At 39.8% G+C, this 12,691-nt stretch overlaps 1 protein-coding gene and 1 long non-coding RNA gene across 4 annotated transcripts; one reads left to right on the forward strand and one right to left on the reverse strand.

Moving 5' to 3' along the window:
- The first annotated feature begins 59 nt into the window (after nucleotides 1-59).
- si:ch211-243g18.2 (keratin, type I cytoskeletal 18) lies at nucleotides 60-10,709 on the forward strand. Of its 3 annotated transcripts, none has more exons than XM_027007752.3 (9): nucleotides 60-265; nucleotides 3,729-4,123; nucleotides 4,899-4,981; nucleotides 5,291-5,447; nucleotides 6,525-6,689; nucleotides 7,190-7,315; nucleotides 8,807-9,024; nucleotides 9,267-9,295; nucleotides 10,054-10,709. In XM_027007752.3, the coding sequence occupies exons 2-9, from the start codon at nucleotides 3,734-3,736 to the stop codon at nucleotides 10,167-10,169; spliced, it is 1,284 nt and encodes a 427-aa protein (XP_026863553.2). In that variant the 5' UTR covers nucleotides 60-265; nucleotides 3,729-3,733; the 3' UTR covers nucleotides 10,170-10,709. The 3 variants fall into 3 exon arrangements, with proteins under 3 accessions (XP_026863553.2, XP_026863536.2, XP_026863544.3); XM_027007735.3 differs by lacking the exon at nucleotides 60-265 and adding an exon at nucleotides 2,293-2,424; XM_027007743.3 differs by lacking the exon at nucleotides 60-265 and adding an exon at nucleotides 2,323-2,532.
- Nucleotides 960-1,645, reverse strand: LOC145652429 (uncharacterized). The gene is made up of 2 exons (XR_014118739.1): nucleotides 1,520-1,645; nucleotides 960-1,115 (listed from the first exon to the last, which is right to left on the reverse strand). It is a non-coding gene; the product is annotated as an uncharacterized LOC145652429 (long non-coding RNA).
- Nucleotides 10,710-12,691: the final 1,982 nt, after the last annotated feature.

The following is a 12,691-nucleotide window of genomic DNA, read 5'->3' on the forward strand; positions in this document are numbered from 1 at the left end:
TGTCACTACCTCCACTCTGTGCTCTCACGCGGTGTTTAGGGTCGTATTTGTGCTAACACCTGCTGTGTTTGGTCCGTTACGAACAAACCTTTAAATTAGCTGAAAAACATCCGTATAGTTACATAGTTCATTAACTACACAAATTACGTTTGTTTTTATATCCTGTTGTTTCAGTACTAGTCGACCTATTTGTGTGATGCCTGCCTAAATTTGAACCAAGTCACCGATACTCCACCCACATATTCGTATTTGGCAATATGTAAAGGTGAGAACATGCACTTTTGTTATATGCAAATATGTAGAGAAGTTAGGTAAAATGAGGCGTCGAGCTATTTGCATATGTCATCATAGGAGACTGAGTTAAAGGAGCTGCGAAGGTAAAGACTGCGCGTAGCAAAACACATTCATTTCCCAAGGTATTTTCGTGTCACCGGGAGTAGCCTTTACATACTTTAACTAGAAGATTTCGTATCACTTAAGAATCACTGTTTTAACTGACCATTGTGACCCCCTGCTTCAGAAAACTGAATGTACTTTTTTTGTAGTAAATTTCTTTGTTTACAGGAACATGATTACTGTATAGCTTCTATAAAATTACACCCTCCCTTTTTCTTTGAATGTCTATGCTACTTTCACTTTATATCTGGTTGCATTCTGTGTTACACAACATATTTATAATAAGACAAACTGAACACTGACACAATTTAATGCTGCTGATTAAATTACATGACTTCTACATAAAGTGGATTCTCTGACCTGAAACGAGTTGCATTTTCACAGGGAACTACTGATCTACTGATCTAATGAGTCTACTGATCTGAGTAGTGAGTGTATCAGCCTTGTACAGTCTGCCACTTTAACCACCCCAGGCAGGCTCAAACTATGGAAAGATACAGACTTAAAACAAAGGAAGGGATGCATAAATAGACTCACTTTTTAGAAAAACAAAGCAATCAGTGTATTATTAAAGATGTTGATGTATTGTCAAAGTTTGTTTTAAAAAAAAAACAGATTCCTGGTGCCTTTACTGTTTTGGTGAGGTCAGTAGCTGTAGACTGTGGGATGTCTCTGGTTGGGCTGTTGTGAGAGCTCTCCAAAGTCTTCCAGGCAAACACCTGCACAGGGCACTAGTATGAAGCATGACCTTATCACAGCAGTGTGAAATCTGTGTGGGAAATGTGATTTAAACAGAACTACCTTGCACCAAAAAGAAGGTACAATGGAGGTTTTTGTACAGGGGACAGACAGACAGTCAATTTGAGAACGGCTATGTAGGGGTTATATATAATTCATAGATCTTAACAGTAATTAATTAGTTGGTTAGCTAAGACACAGATTTAAATATAAATATGGTATATAAATAAATAGCATAGTACACTTTAAACAATCCCTATTCTGAGAAAGTTTCAGACACAGACATTTACATGCATGCATATACCAAACCCCCAATGGAGGATCTAGCATACGGTGGATGTAAAGTTTCCTATAAGCTCACATTATGCCTTTACAAAAGACTCACAGGGGTGTGGAAGCAATTAACCTGAGAGTTGTAACCCAGTCTGGCACCAACAGATCCACACGGAGAACGAGAGCATTGTGCACAGCCTTCTCCACATTCTGCCATAGAAACTCGGACTCTTAACAAACAGCTACTGTCTCTTCTCATGCATCTCCTCGCTCTGTCTCCTAGCAGTCCAGTTTTAGCTTTTTGACATGTGGTCTTTGCTTGTGTCACAAGATGCTCTGAGGTTTTCTGATAAATTGATGAATTTGCAAGCAATGTTTCATACATTAACAAAAGAAGGCAAAAGATGTAGGCAAGTGATTGATGTTGGTTGTGTTGGTTTGATATAAATCTTCAGTTGGGACTATTTTATTCTCTTCTATGATGCTGTCTCCTTATGCATAAAACATTTTATGAACTCTCTATATCATATATGCCCATATTTTTCGATTATAGAGTATTTGAGAACTGGATGATGCATTGGGTAATTATCCCCCAACCATGGTTTTGTGAAAAATAAGAAATGTGCTGTAAAAACAAAACTGTTTCATCTAATTCTGCTTGCCTGTAGTTCTTGATGTTCCAGGTTAATCAAGCCTGCTATTGTAGGATCACCCATTTCCTTTTGTCCATGCTGGACTGTTGAATATTTAATTGCTGCGGAGATTGGTGTCTCAGGTTACCATTGACCCAGTGAAATGACTGACTTCAGTGTCATTTGGTGTCAAAGAGATACAGAGAGAGAGTTGCAGAGAGACAGAGAAAGACACACAGAGAGAGTTATAGAGAGAGAGAGTTGCAAAGAGACAGAGACAGTGAGAGAGTTACAGAGGAACAGAGAGTCAAGGCAAGAAGGAGGCATAGGAGCTGAGAGGGAGGGAGGGAGGCAGAGGGACTCTACTCCTCCCACAGGTATCCAGGTATGCTGTTCCCTCCCTCCTACTTTGTATATATAAATATATATGCACTGTTAGCTCACGAGTGGAGCATCGTGTTCTTCTCCTCTACTACTGCCTTCAGCACCAAAGGTTTGCTTGATGTTATTTTATTGGACTGCTTGATTTTTTTTCTATTGTATCATCTCCTAACATTCGTTTAAGTTGATAGATATTGTGTAGATGTTCTGACATGACAAAACAGAAGCTCAAAATCTTACAGGACCTTAGTTTATTTGAAGTGAGACCAAGTGAATGTGGGTTTACTAATTATCTAGTTAATTGTGCTTTCATATTTTGAGTAACTATATCTGGGTTAAACAACAAGAAAAGCATTGTTTCCTTGACAACTTATCTGGCATCAGAGGAGGGTACCTAAGCTGATTGTTTGATATGCCAACACAGCACAATACCTGCCCCACTGGCACCTTATCTCTTTAATGAACCTTTGTTAAAGAAAAAAATTATTTGTTGTATGATCAAATGAGCTCAGATAATTTTCTTGAGTTCAATTTTTTTAAACTAGAAATGATTTCTACACGTTTGTGGAAGTTGCATTTCTATACTGATATCACACCATTTAAATTTTATTTATTTTTTTGTCAAATGAATGAAAAGTTGCCTAAATTCAGGTCAGTGGTAACATTTAGTTGGAGTGATAAAACAACCACAGCAGGCAGACTAAAAGTAAGACTTGAGATGGATTAGAGAGGTGTGAAATTACTGGTGTGTTTACTCCTCTTACGCAGAACATAGCTGGGAAGAGTTTCTCTCCTGATAGCAGGTACATTCAACTGCAAAAGCCAGTACATGAAAAGTTTGTTGATTCATAGAACTTTTCAGTCTTATTACTGGTTGTGGGTTTTTATCAAAGTCTTTGTCTTGAAGGGAGATGTGTGATGTTTTTATAAGATAAGGAGTATAAATCATTCTTATTTAAAGATTTTCAATGTTACTGTTATTCCTGAGGTTTGAAAGAGAAATGCATTTCTAATCATATATCACTGTCCAGGTTTTTTACATTTACAAATTCTATCATTGCATCACTGTTTTGATATTTTGATACTTATCTAAAATGAAAACATTTATACACTTTTACTGCATGAAAATAGCATTATTTTTGAAACTATATGTTTACTTCTAACCTCAGAGTATGAAACAGTTGGTCAGAGATAAAGGAATATATTCTTGAAGCAGTGGTTTTGGTCAATAACCTTAGAAAAAAAGTAAGTTGTTATGTCTGCCATTCAATGTCATGAACAACATTTTCCATCATTCTATGTCCACAGACATCATGGCGTCCAGTGCCTCTATGCGGAGTTATTCATTTGGGAGGCAAACCTCTTTCTCCAACCTGTCTTTGAGAGATAGTGGGCGTGGCCGGTCCAAAGTTGCCGTCTCATTTGTTGCAGCCAAGCCCCTCTCTCGGTCTGTCTCAATGAGTATGACTGACCTGAATAGCCTGAGTGGCCTATCACTCAATGGCCTGGGCAACAGCACCAATGAGAAGGAAGCAATGCAAAGCCTCAACAACCGACTGGCTACGTACCTGGAGAAAGTGCGCTCTCTGGAGAAGTCCAATGCTGATCTGGAGCTCCGCATTAAACAGCTAATGTTGGAACGAGTGCCCAAAGGGCATGACATAGAATCCATGCTGGCCCATGCACACACTCTGGAGCAAGAGGTATTATCAGAGGATATTATTTTTAACCAGTTCGGTTGGTTTTAGCCAGTTCTACTAATGAGTTAAAACTGACTCACTTTCATGACTCACATTAAAACTTCTGTAATGGATGTTGCAGTTGCCCATAAAAGAGAGTCCAGCCCTCTCTTCAGTCCCATGCCCCCCATCCAAACTTCTCCAAAGCCTCTCCCTCCAAAGATATTCACCCGTAGCACTTAGGCAGGAAGGACTGCCAACTTGTAGAATTTAATTTCCTAATTAGTTAATACTGCAAACTGTGCTAAGACATGAAAGAAGAATCTGTGGTTTGAACAGATGTTTGAACACAAATGAATGCTTTACTTGGTTAAAGCAGAATCGTGTACAGCACTTTTGGCGGAAACCTCGCAGCATTTCTAAAATACACCTACTTCTAGATATCCTGTGTATATAGCAGTCTCTTAATTGAGTTGTGTGATCAAAAATTGATCATATTACTCAATTATATTTTTGAAGGTATCTGGGGTTATCTTGCCTTAAAGACTTTAATTCAGCCAGTATGAATTTTCAGGAAGTTCAACAGCACACCATTAATGATTATCCAGTATTCAGTAGACTAATCAAGAACAAATGGTTATTCTTTAACATATAAAGAATGCAATAGCTAAAAAGAACAGGCAACATTGCTAGAACACTAATCAAAGTGAGATTTTAAAAGATATGACATCACACTGTGGTATGATAGCTATCCTTGTGCGCAATGCAATGATATATTTTGTTTGACAATGCCATTCAGGTCAGGAAGAAAACTCTAGAGAATGCCCGCATCATGTTAGAGATTGATAATGCCAAGCTGGCTGCAGATGACTTCAGAATCAAGTGAGTAAATGGAAATGTCCCTGGACTCAAACCAGACTGGACCATTTCCTTAAACCCTGCTCTAGTATTTGCAAAGTTCAGTCCCAACCCCAATCTAGAACACTGGTCCAGCTAAGCATGTTGTTCAGGAAACGCTGAACAGTGAACTCAGATTTATTAGGTCAGGATGGGAAATAAATGTTTCATGTGGTATATGGTAGGTCTGTTATTACAGGCGTGAGCATGGAGCAGGCTTAGCCATGCTGTGTGTTTCAAATCATATACATCTAGTAACAGAGGAGAAACCTGGGAACCTTGTGCATGTTTCAGATGGGAAGCAGAAAGTGCTATGTGTCAGTCCGTTGAAAGGGACTGTGTGGCTCTGAAAAAGGCCAAGACAGACCATGACCAGATCATTTCCACACTGCGTGGAGACCTGGACAGCCTGAAGGAGGAACTCTACTTCCTCAAGAAGAACCACGAGGAGGTAAGTACTAGTGGATGGAATGGCTGGTGTATGTAACTAAAGAGAAGTTAGTGTATTCTAAGGCCCAGGCATCTTCTTCTAGGAAGCCACGCAAACACATTATATATGTTGCAACGGCTAAACAGTTGTAGTTTTACTGATTGAGTAGCAGAATAGTGCTAATAAATGTTACACTTTATCTTCTCATCATATACTGTGTTTATTTTTGTGATGTTACTTGGTAGCCACTAACTTTCATCTAGTGTTGGCCATGTTTGCATTCGTCAAAATAAATGATTAGGAGCAAAATAACCATTTAATCCACAAGTTTTAGACACTTGAATCAGAGCGTTGGTCAGTCATGTATTTGAGTGATATAACATGTCTCTATAAGTGGCCTTCCTTGACTGTGACAGACAGGGTCTTTGAAATCCAATTAATGTAGTCCTTTTTGTCCTCAGAAACTTGATATCTTTCATACGTTTCTCCTTCCAGATGCAACCTGATTACAGAGTTGATTTGCTGAGTACTGTGCTCTTTAGAAAACATCTTAACTTTGCCAAATATATTGTAAGACACAAAACAAAAGAGCTTAGATCGTGCTTGAGCGTGCTTATATGCTTTGAGTATATAGTGCATATAACTCATGTTAAATGTTCAGACGTTTCTATTTTACCAAGTTATGCAAAAGCATTAAGACCAGCATGCTAACGCTCTTGCACATACACAACTTCATTTTGGAGGCAAGGAACAGGTTCCATGTTAGTAGCATACAAAGTTGTGTGTAGATGAGCAAGCGCATATATGGTTGCTAGAGACAGCAGCAGGTAATGCAAGACTGCCGTCAAATATTCATGGAGGACAAGTTAATAATGAAGGGGTTTCAATCTACCCTACACCACCATGTGGTATCAGGTTCTTAAGATTGTTTCATATACAGTTGTGTTCATATACACAGACCACACCCTGCTGACTAAACACTAAATTTACCCACACTTAACATACTCAAATACTATTAAAAGCAAAGGAAAAGCACCCACCACACATTCATTTGCTTCTTTCTTCATTTCATTTTTCTCTCACTCCCCCTCTCTGTAGGAGATGGATAGCCTGCGTGCGCGCATAGGCCAGGAGGGGGTCAGTGTGGAGGTGGATGCAGCCCGCGGCCCTGAACTGGGCTCTGTGCTGTCTGAACTGCGCTCACAGTATGAGGGCATCGTCCAGAAAAACAAAGAGGAAGCTGAGAACTGGTACCGCAAGAAGGTCTCTGTCCTCAGGAAAGCAGGGTCACCATACGGTCGTCCATAAAGAACTAAATAAATTAAATATTTATGCCTACAGTACCCACCAAACTGACCTGATCCATTCCCACAGACAATTGTGGGCAATGTGTTACAATGTGTCCGTTGTGAGTTTTATGTCGGTATCATGTTTACATCAGTGATATGTTTCACAGTTGTAATTGTTTTCTCATCATCATTAGTTCACTATTAGAATTTCATTCAGTTGCATCATGTTTTCACTTGAGTATTTCTACATCCGCTTTTAAAAATGTAACTGATATGACACAGTGGAACTGTACACTGATATGCATCTATAACAGTTCTTGGCTACATATTAGAATTGCACTATATATTTATATCTTTTTTTTTTTCCTACAGTAACATAGCAGTTTATTTTATTAAGCGATAACATGGTCTGGTAGTTTCACGTGTGTATAGCGGTGCAGCTATTTGGCTAATGCTACTGTATTGGTGTTGCAGCTGGATGGGGTGCAGACGGAGGTGCGTGAGAGCAACGAAGCCCTGCGTGGTGCTCGGAGCGAGCTCACCGAGAGACAGCGCTTCCTTCAGACCCTGGAGGTGGAGCTCGAGAGCCTCCACAAACAGGTCAGAACCATTGCCAAGGGGCAGTGTGGGGGGTGATGGGACCTTGAAACACTGCTCCTGTTTCCAGAGTGAACTTTTAGAGCATCACACAATGCTTACAGTGTTGCAGCCAAGTGGGGGAATTTAAAACGCTGGCCTTTATGTGGTGGTACTGAACGAGTCCCCTGTGTCTTCTACTGTGTCCTAGTTTCAGTGGTCTACAGTGGGAGGAACACACACAGACACACTCATAAACATACAAAATCGGCCAGTGATTCAGAGAAGTTCAGTTACAAACTGGAGTAAGTGCTGTTGCCATGGCTCATGTTTGTACTCACAGAGTGAGTAATCTCTTAGTATCACCCCTTCTATCAGCCACCGACTTTCTTACCAGAGCTTGAGTTTCATGGCTTGGAATCCAGATTTGCCTCTCTTAGCTGCACTGGCTCAAGCTCCTCAATTCCAATCTTCTAGTTACTGTAAACAGATCACTCTAGTGTAAATAAGAGAAGTCATCTGGTCACATACGGGTTTGTTTCGTAGCTGCTGCAGCACTGGTCAAGTCTGAGCACCTGGGTTTCTCCTACAGTGATTATTGTGCTAACACTGTCTCTGACACAGATACTGAGTTCACTGCTCTGGGAACATGACAGAAAACACACACAAACATACACACACTCCTTTTCTCTCAGGTACGGTTTCTATCTATGCTGGATATATGAATTCCATCCTTGCTGTATCCCAGTAGTGAGTGTTTTTGTAAAGATGCTGAAACACAATATTAAAGGCACAAAGAGTCTCTGTCTGCTGGTAGCTATGGTTCGGATGCTTCTTGTCACTCTGCATAGGATTAACTTATCAGCAGTCCAGGTTTCATGTGGGGAAAATGAGAACATTTTACTGACAGATGGAACTTCATTATTCCTTTGGTTATCATTCAAGCACACACCCAGCCTACCTGACTGGGTGTTTGTGTTATACCTCAAGTCCTGCTTGATCTTTATTTATAGTGCGTTGTGGTGTTTACAGAATGTGTTTAGACATTACTATTAATGTAAGGTTTGCTATGCTTTTGAAGTTCACACACCCCCAATTTGTTCCGAGAATAAGTGTAATTATCTTGTCAAATCTTGTCAAAAAACATTCCCTCGCTTGTCTTCATATCAGCATTATCTATCTTTACATGTAATTATTCACATAAAGGAACATATAAGGCTACATGCCTTGTTCGAGTCTCTTTGAAACAAATCTCTTTCCCGTGGTGTTATTTCCCTTAAGCATTTATCATGCACTAGCAAAAATCAGTCCTCTAGCAAAGGAAAGGTACACACAAATACTCTTATAATAAAATCCTATTCCTGGAAATGAAAGCCACACAGATACATTTCATTAAAGTGCATTACAGTACAATATCACTTTTTGAGTTCTCAGCCTGCATCACTCTAAATATGTAGTAGCACCATCAATGCTTGGTTACACTTAGAGGCACTGACGACTCCCTCCCTCCCACAGGTCGCTGCCCTGGAGGGTAACCTGGGCGAGACAGGTCATAAGTATGCCCAGGAGATGGAGCGTTTGCAGGCTACACTCAACCAGCTGGAGGAGGACCTATCCCAGCTGCGGCTGGACATGCAGCGCAACAAGACCGAGTACGAACAGCTCCTACGCATAAAACAGAACCTGGAGATGGAGATAGCCACATACAGGCGCCTGCTGGAAGGAGAGGACACGTGAGTGCCGGGCCACGTAATTTCCGTTCCTGCTCTATAGCTACTTGGGGAGCTGTTTCTTTCTTTTCTAAATTTCTACATATAGAATCTGTATATAATCTCTGAGTTCATTTGTATTTTAAATGTCCAATAGGCCCACATTATCCCTTAGCCCCTTAAATGAGATGCTTCATATTCATGTTTTTGTTTTTTGTTTTTTGCGTTGTTTTTATAGTGATTTGGTGTTTCTTTTTCTCCTGCAGTATTAAGGAAGTTCCTCCACCCCCCAAGAGTAAGTATTTCTGCTGAGACATGCACGTTTCCCAAGAAATTTGCAATGGTCAACATGAACTGTCACACCTGCCCTGTGTACACTAATCAAACCACGTCAGGCTTTAAACCCTGCAGTTCCATTTTGCGTGCCCTTTATCCTCCTTAGCATTTCACTTTGATAAGAGCTGTGAGATTAATGAATGGCCAGTCTCTTACACTTGAGTCCCACCCAGCTTTCTCTCTCTTCTCCCAAAATACACTCTGGTTCACATTGACATGTGACTCATACTGGTGACCTCATCTTAAAGGACCTTCAGAAGCAGCTTAATATATGACTGAACATTCTGAATTTTGAATAGCTCAGGCTAATAATCATTTTATTCATAATCATTCATAACTAGTAAAACTGTGGTCTACTGCATGAATCAGGATGCAAGACCTGCTCTGTGCTTCAGGAAACTGGAGTCACATCTCTGCTCCAAACACAGCCCATGCTTAGGCACTAATGACAGATTAAAAGCTGTAAATAGAGCAACCTCTCAAAACAGAGCAGCAGCTCCCTGGCAACGCAAAACGTATACACGTGTGTGTGTGTGTGTGTGTGTGTGTGTGTGTGTGTGTGTGTGTGTGTGTGTGTGTGTGTGTGTGTGTGTGTGTGTGTGTGTGTGTGTGTGTGTGTGAGAAGAAACTTATGGATCAAACCCGTCTCTCCCCAGATCTCACTTTTTTTTTGCTTGTTCTCTCTTTTGCTCTCTTGATCATTCCCTCTCTCTGCAGAAGAACCTGACGTTCGCACTAGGAAGATTGTGAAGGTGGTCACCCAGACCATGATCAACGGGAAAGTCGTGGATGAATCCAGTGAGGTTGAACAGATTGAGGAGAGTAAGAAGTAAAATCTGAGAATTTTGGCCCAAAATAAAGTCCCTATTGTTAACTAGGGGCCACATTAGCCGTTGGAGCCTGGAGACCCCTGAATAACTCAGATTACTTTTTCTCACTACAAAATCCTTTCAAACAGCTCATCTTTCCTGAGCTTTTTTCAAGCCACATAATGCAGCCCATTACTAGACAGAGTCATCCATTTTAGAGTCAACACTGGACAAGGAATTAAGTCCTATCTTTGTTTCTTGTTTTTATCAAAAGGGAATATGTTTTTTTTTCCCCTTTCTTGCAGTGTTTCCCTGTAGGTCTGGGAAGTTCTGAGGCTTGTTGAAACTAGTCATCTGTTTTAATTAATGATTGATAGTGTAGGTTCTCCCAGTTGTTAAATGACAAAAATCAAAATGTATTTTATAAATGTGGGTACATATCTGACCATTGTGATATTGTTTTTTTTTTCACTTCCTTCCCCCCTTGACCAGAATGGACTAGCAGTAGACATTAAGATGTACACAACCTCCTGAATTACAATAAAACGTTTATTGGGGATTAAACTGCTTTATTAAAATTATTGCAGATATTTAATTGTGTTTTAGTTTTATTTCAGTATACCTCTATACACATTTGCTGACAGTTCTCTAAAAAGTCTTATTTCTAAAATTAACACCTTCCCAACCAAAATGTCCCAAAAATGTTTGAAAAGCAAGCTTTCAAAAGTTAAGCAGTGCATCCTTGACTATCTTCAACACATAAAAGATGCAATTTAATGATGTGCATGCCATATTTCAGTTCAAATAGTTTCAAGAAGTAGGGAGAACATTTACTCTCACAGAAAGCAAGATAAGTCAGACCAATCCCTTGCACCTAAACAAGTTGCATATAAACATTTAAGTATGTGGTGTTTTTAACTGAGGAGTATATGGTCAGCTGTGTGGTGTTTGTAGGTGGTGAGTATCCAAGCATTGGTATGTTTTTGTTGGTGGTTTGTTGGGTTGTGTTTCATAAGTATTCCAGGAGACTGCCAGCTGTGTTAACTTGCCCAACACAGTCCCAATCAAAAAACAAAGCACACAGCTAATGAGATTACAAATGAATTACCAATTGATGAACAGATGTTAACCTCTTTATTCCTTTTAACAGGTTCATGAGAAGACTTACCTGCAGCTAGATGTACTTACCACCTCTCATAAGTGATTATACACACAGATTTGGATCGTGAGCTTGAGAGCTTAAATGAGATCTTGAGCAAATGCAAAGATCTTCTGCAGATCACAGGTTGAATACAGTCATGACTCACCATAATATTTTATCCTCCTTCATACGTAACTCTTTCATGACAATCTCTTAAAGTACTGAATACTTTGATCATAAACCATATGTATAGTCTACACATACTGCATAGAATATAGAACTGTCTGAGAATGTCAGCCTGCTGGATAGATGAGTTACTATTACACTACTAGTTAAAAAAAGCAAGTGATAGTGATAAGAAGTAGAGATCAGTTTATCAGTAGTTGCATGAAGACTCATCACACTGCTCTCCTCTTAATGGGTTACAACAAAGGTTTTTTATTAAACATAACATCACAGCATTTATATTAAAAAGCTATTTAATTTATAGAAAAGCAAAATACCCCAGTCATTCAAGATTTTCCCACTCAGCTAATGGAGTTCAAAAGGACTGTTTTAGCGAACCTGGCTCGCATTTCAGTGACTTTTCAGAAGCATGCATGCATGATGATGATGATCAGGCCCTGAAGCTGCTTCAGTGACCCAACCTACAATCAACTGGTATACTTAGCCTAAGCTAACATGAAGTCTTTGAGAATGGAAAATGGCTGGGAGTGCTCCTGTTTTTCCATCTGGAGAATTAACACATTACCAGTGCTGTGAGCGCTGGTGGGAGGGGTGAACATGCTAAGGAAGGGGGTGAACACCAGAATGCCCAGTAGGTCCCGGCCTTAATGTGCCTTTCTATAAGCCCAGCCATGTGCTTAGTTAGAGTGGGTTTATACAGCTACTGCAGGTTCCCTGATGTTAGAACAAGTTCAATCCATTGAAGAATGGTATTGCAACCGATTGAAACAGTAACAGAAGGGTCAAAACAATTACAGAATATCCGATTACAGTATAGAAAAAGTGTTTTGGCTCATCTTGGGTGTGCCAACCCTGCACCTTGATGGGCTTTTAAAATACAAGCTACTGGTAGCTTTCGTGTCTCCTCTTTCTATTAAAACCACCTACTGCAACTTCACTGCAAGGTTTATTGCCTTTTTTAGTAAACGGGTTTAGACAAGCATGTTTTGAAGCAGCAGCTTCTTCTTAATGACCCCTCTAAAAAACAACTGTTGCTTTAAAAAAATGTATTTTTCTGAGAAAGTTTTTCAGTATTAAAGTAGACTGTAATATTAGTCAGGTACAGAAGTACTTAAGAAGCACAGAGCATCTGTCAGTCAGCACCAAGGGCCATTTCTTTACAGAACAATCACCACAGATGTGTGTTGGCTTATGCATTTGCTGTGTGCTTTTTTTTGGG

Source organism: Electrophorus electricus, chromosome 19 (genome assembly GCF_041902795.1).
Source record: "Electrophorus electricus isolate QZ-2024a chromosome 19, ASM4190279v1, whole genome shotgun sequence".
Classification (NCBI taxonomy): domain Eukaryota; kingdom Metazoa; phylum Chordata; class Actinopteri; order Gymnotiformes; family Gymnotidae; genus Electrophorus; species Electrophorus electricus.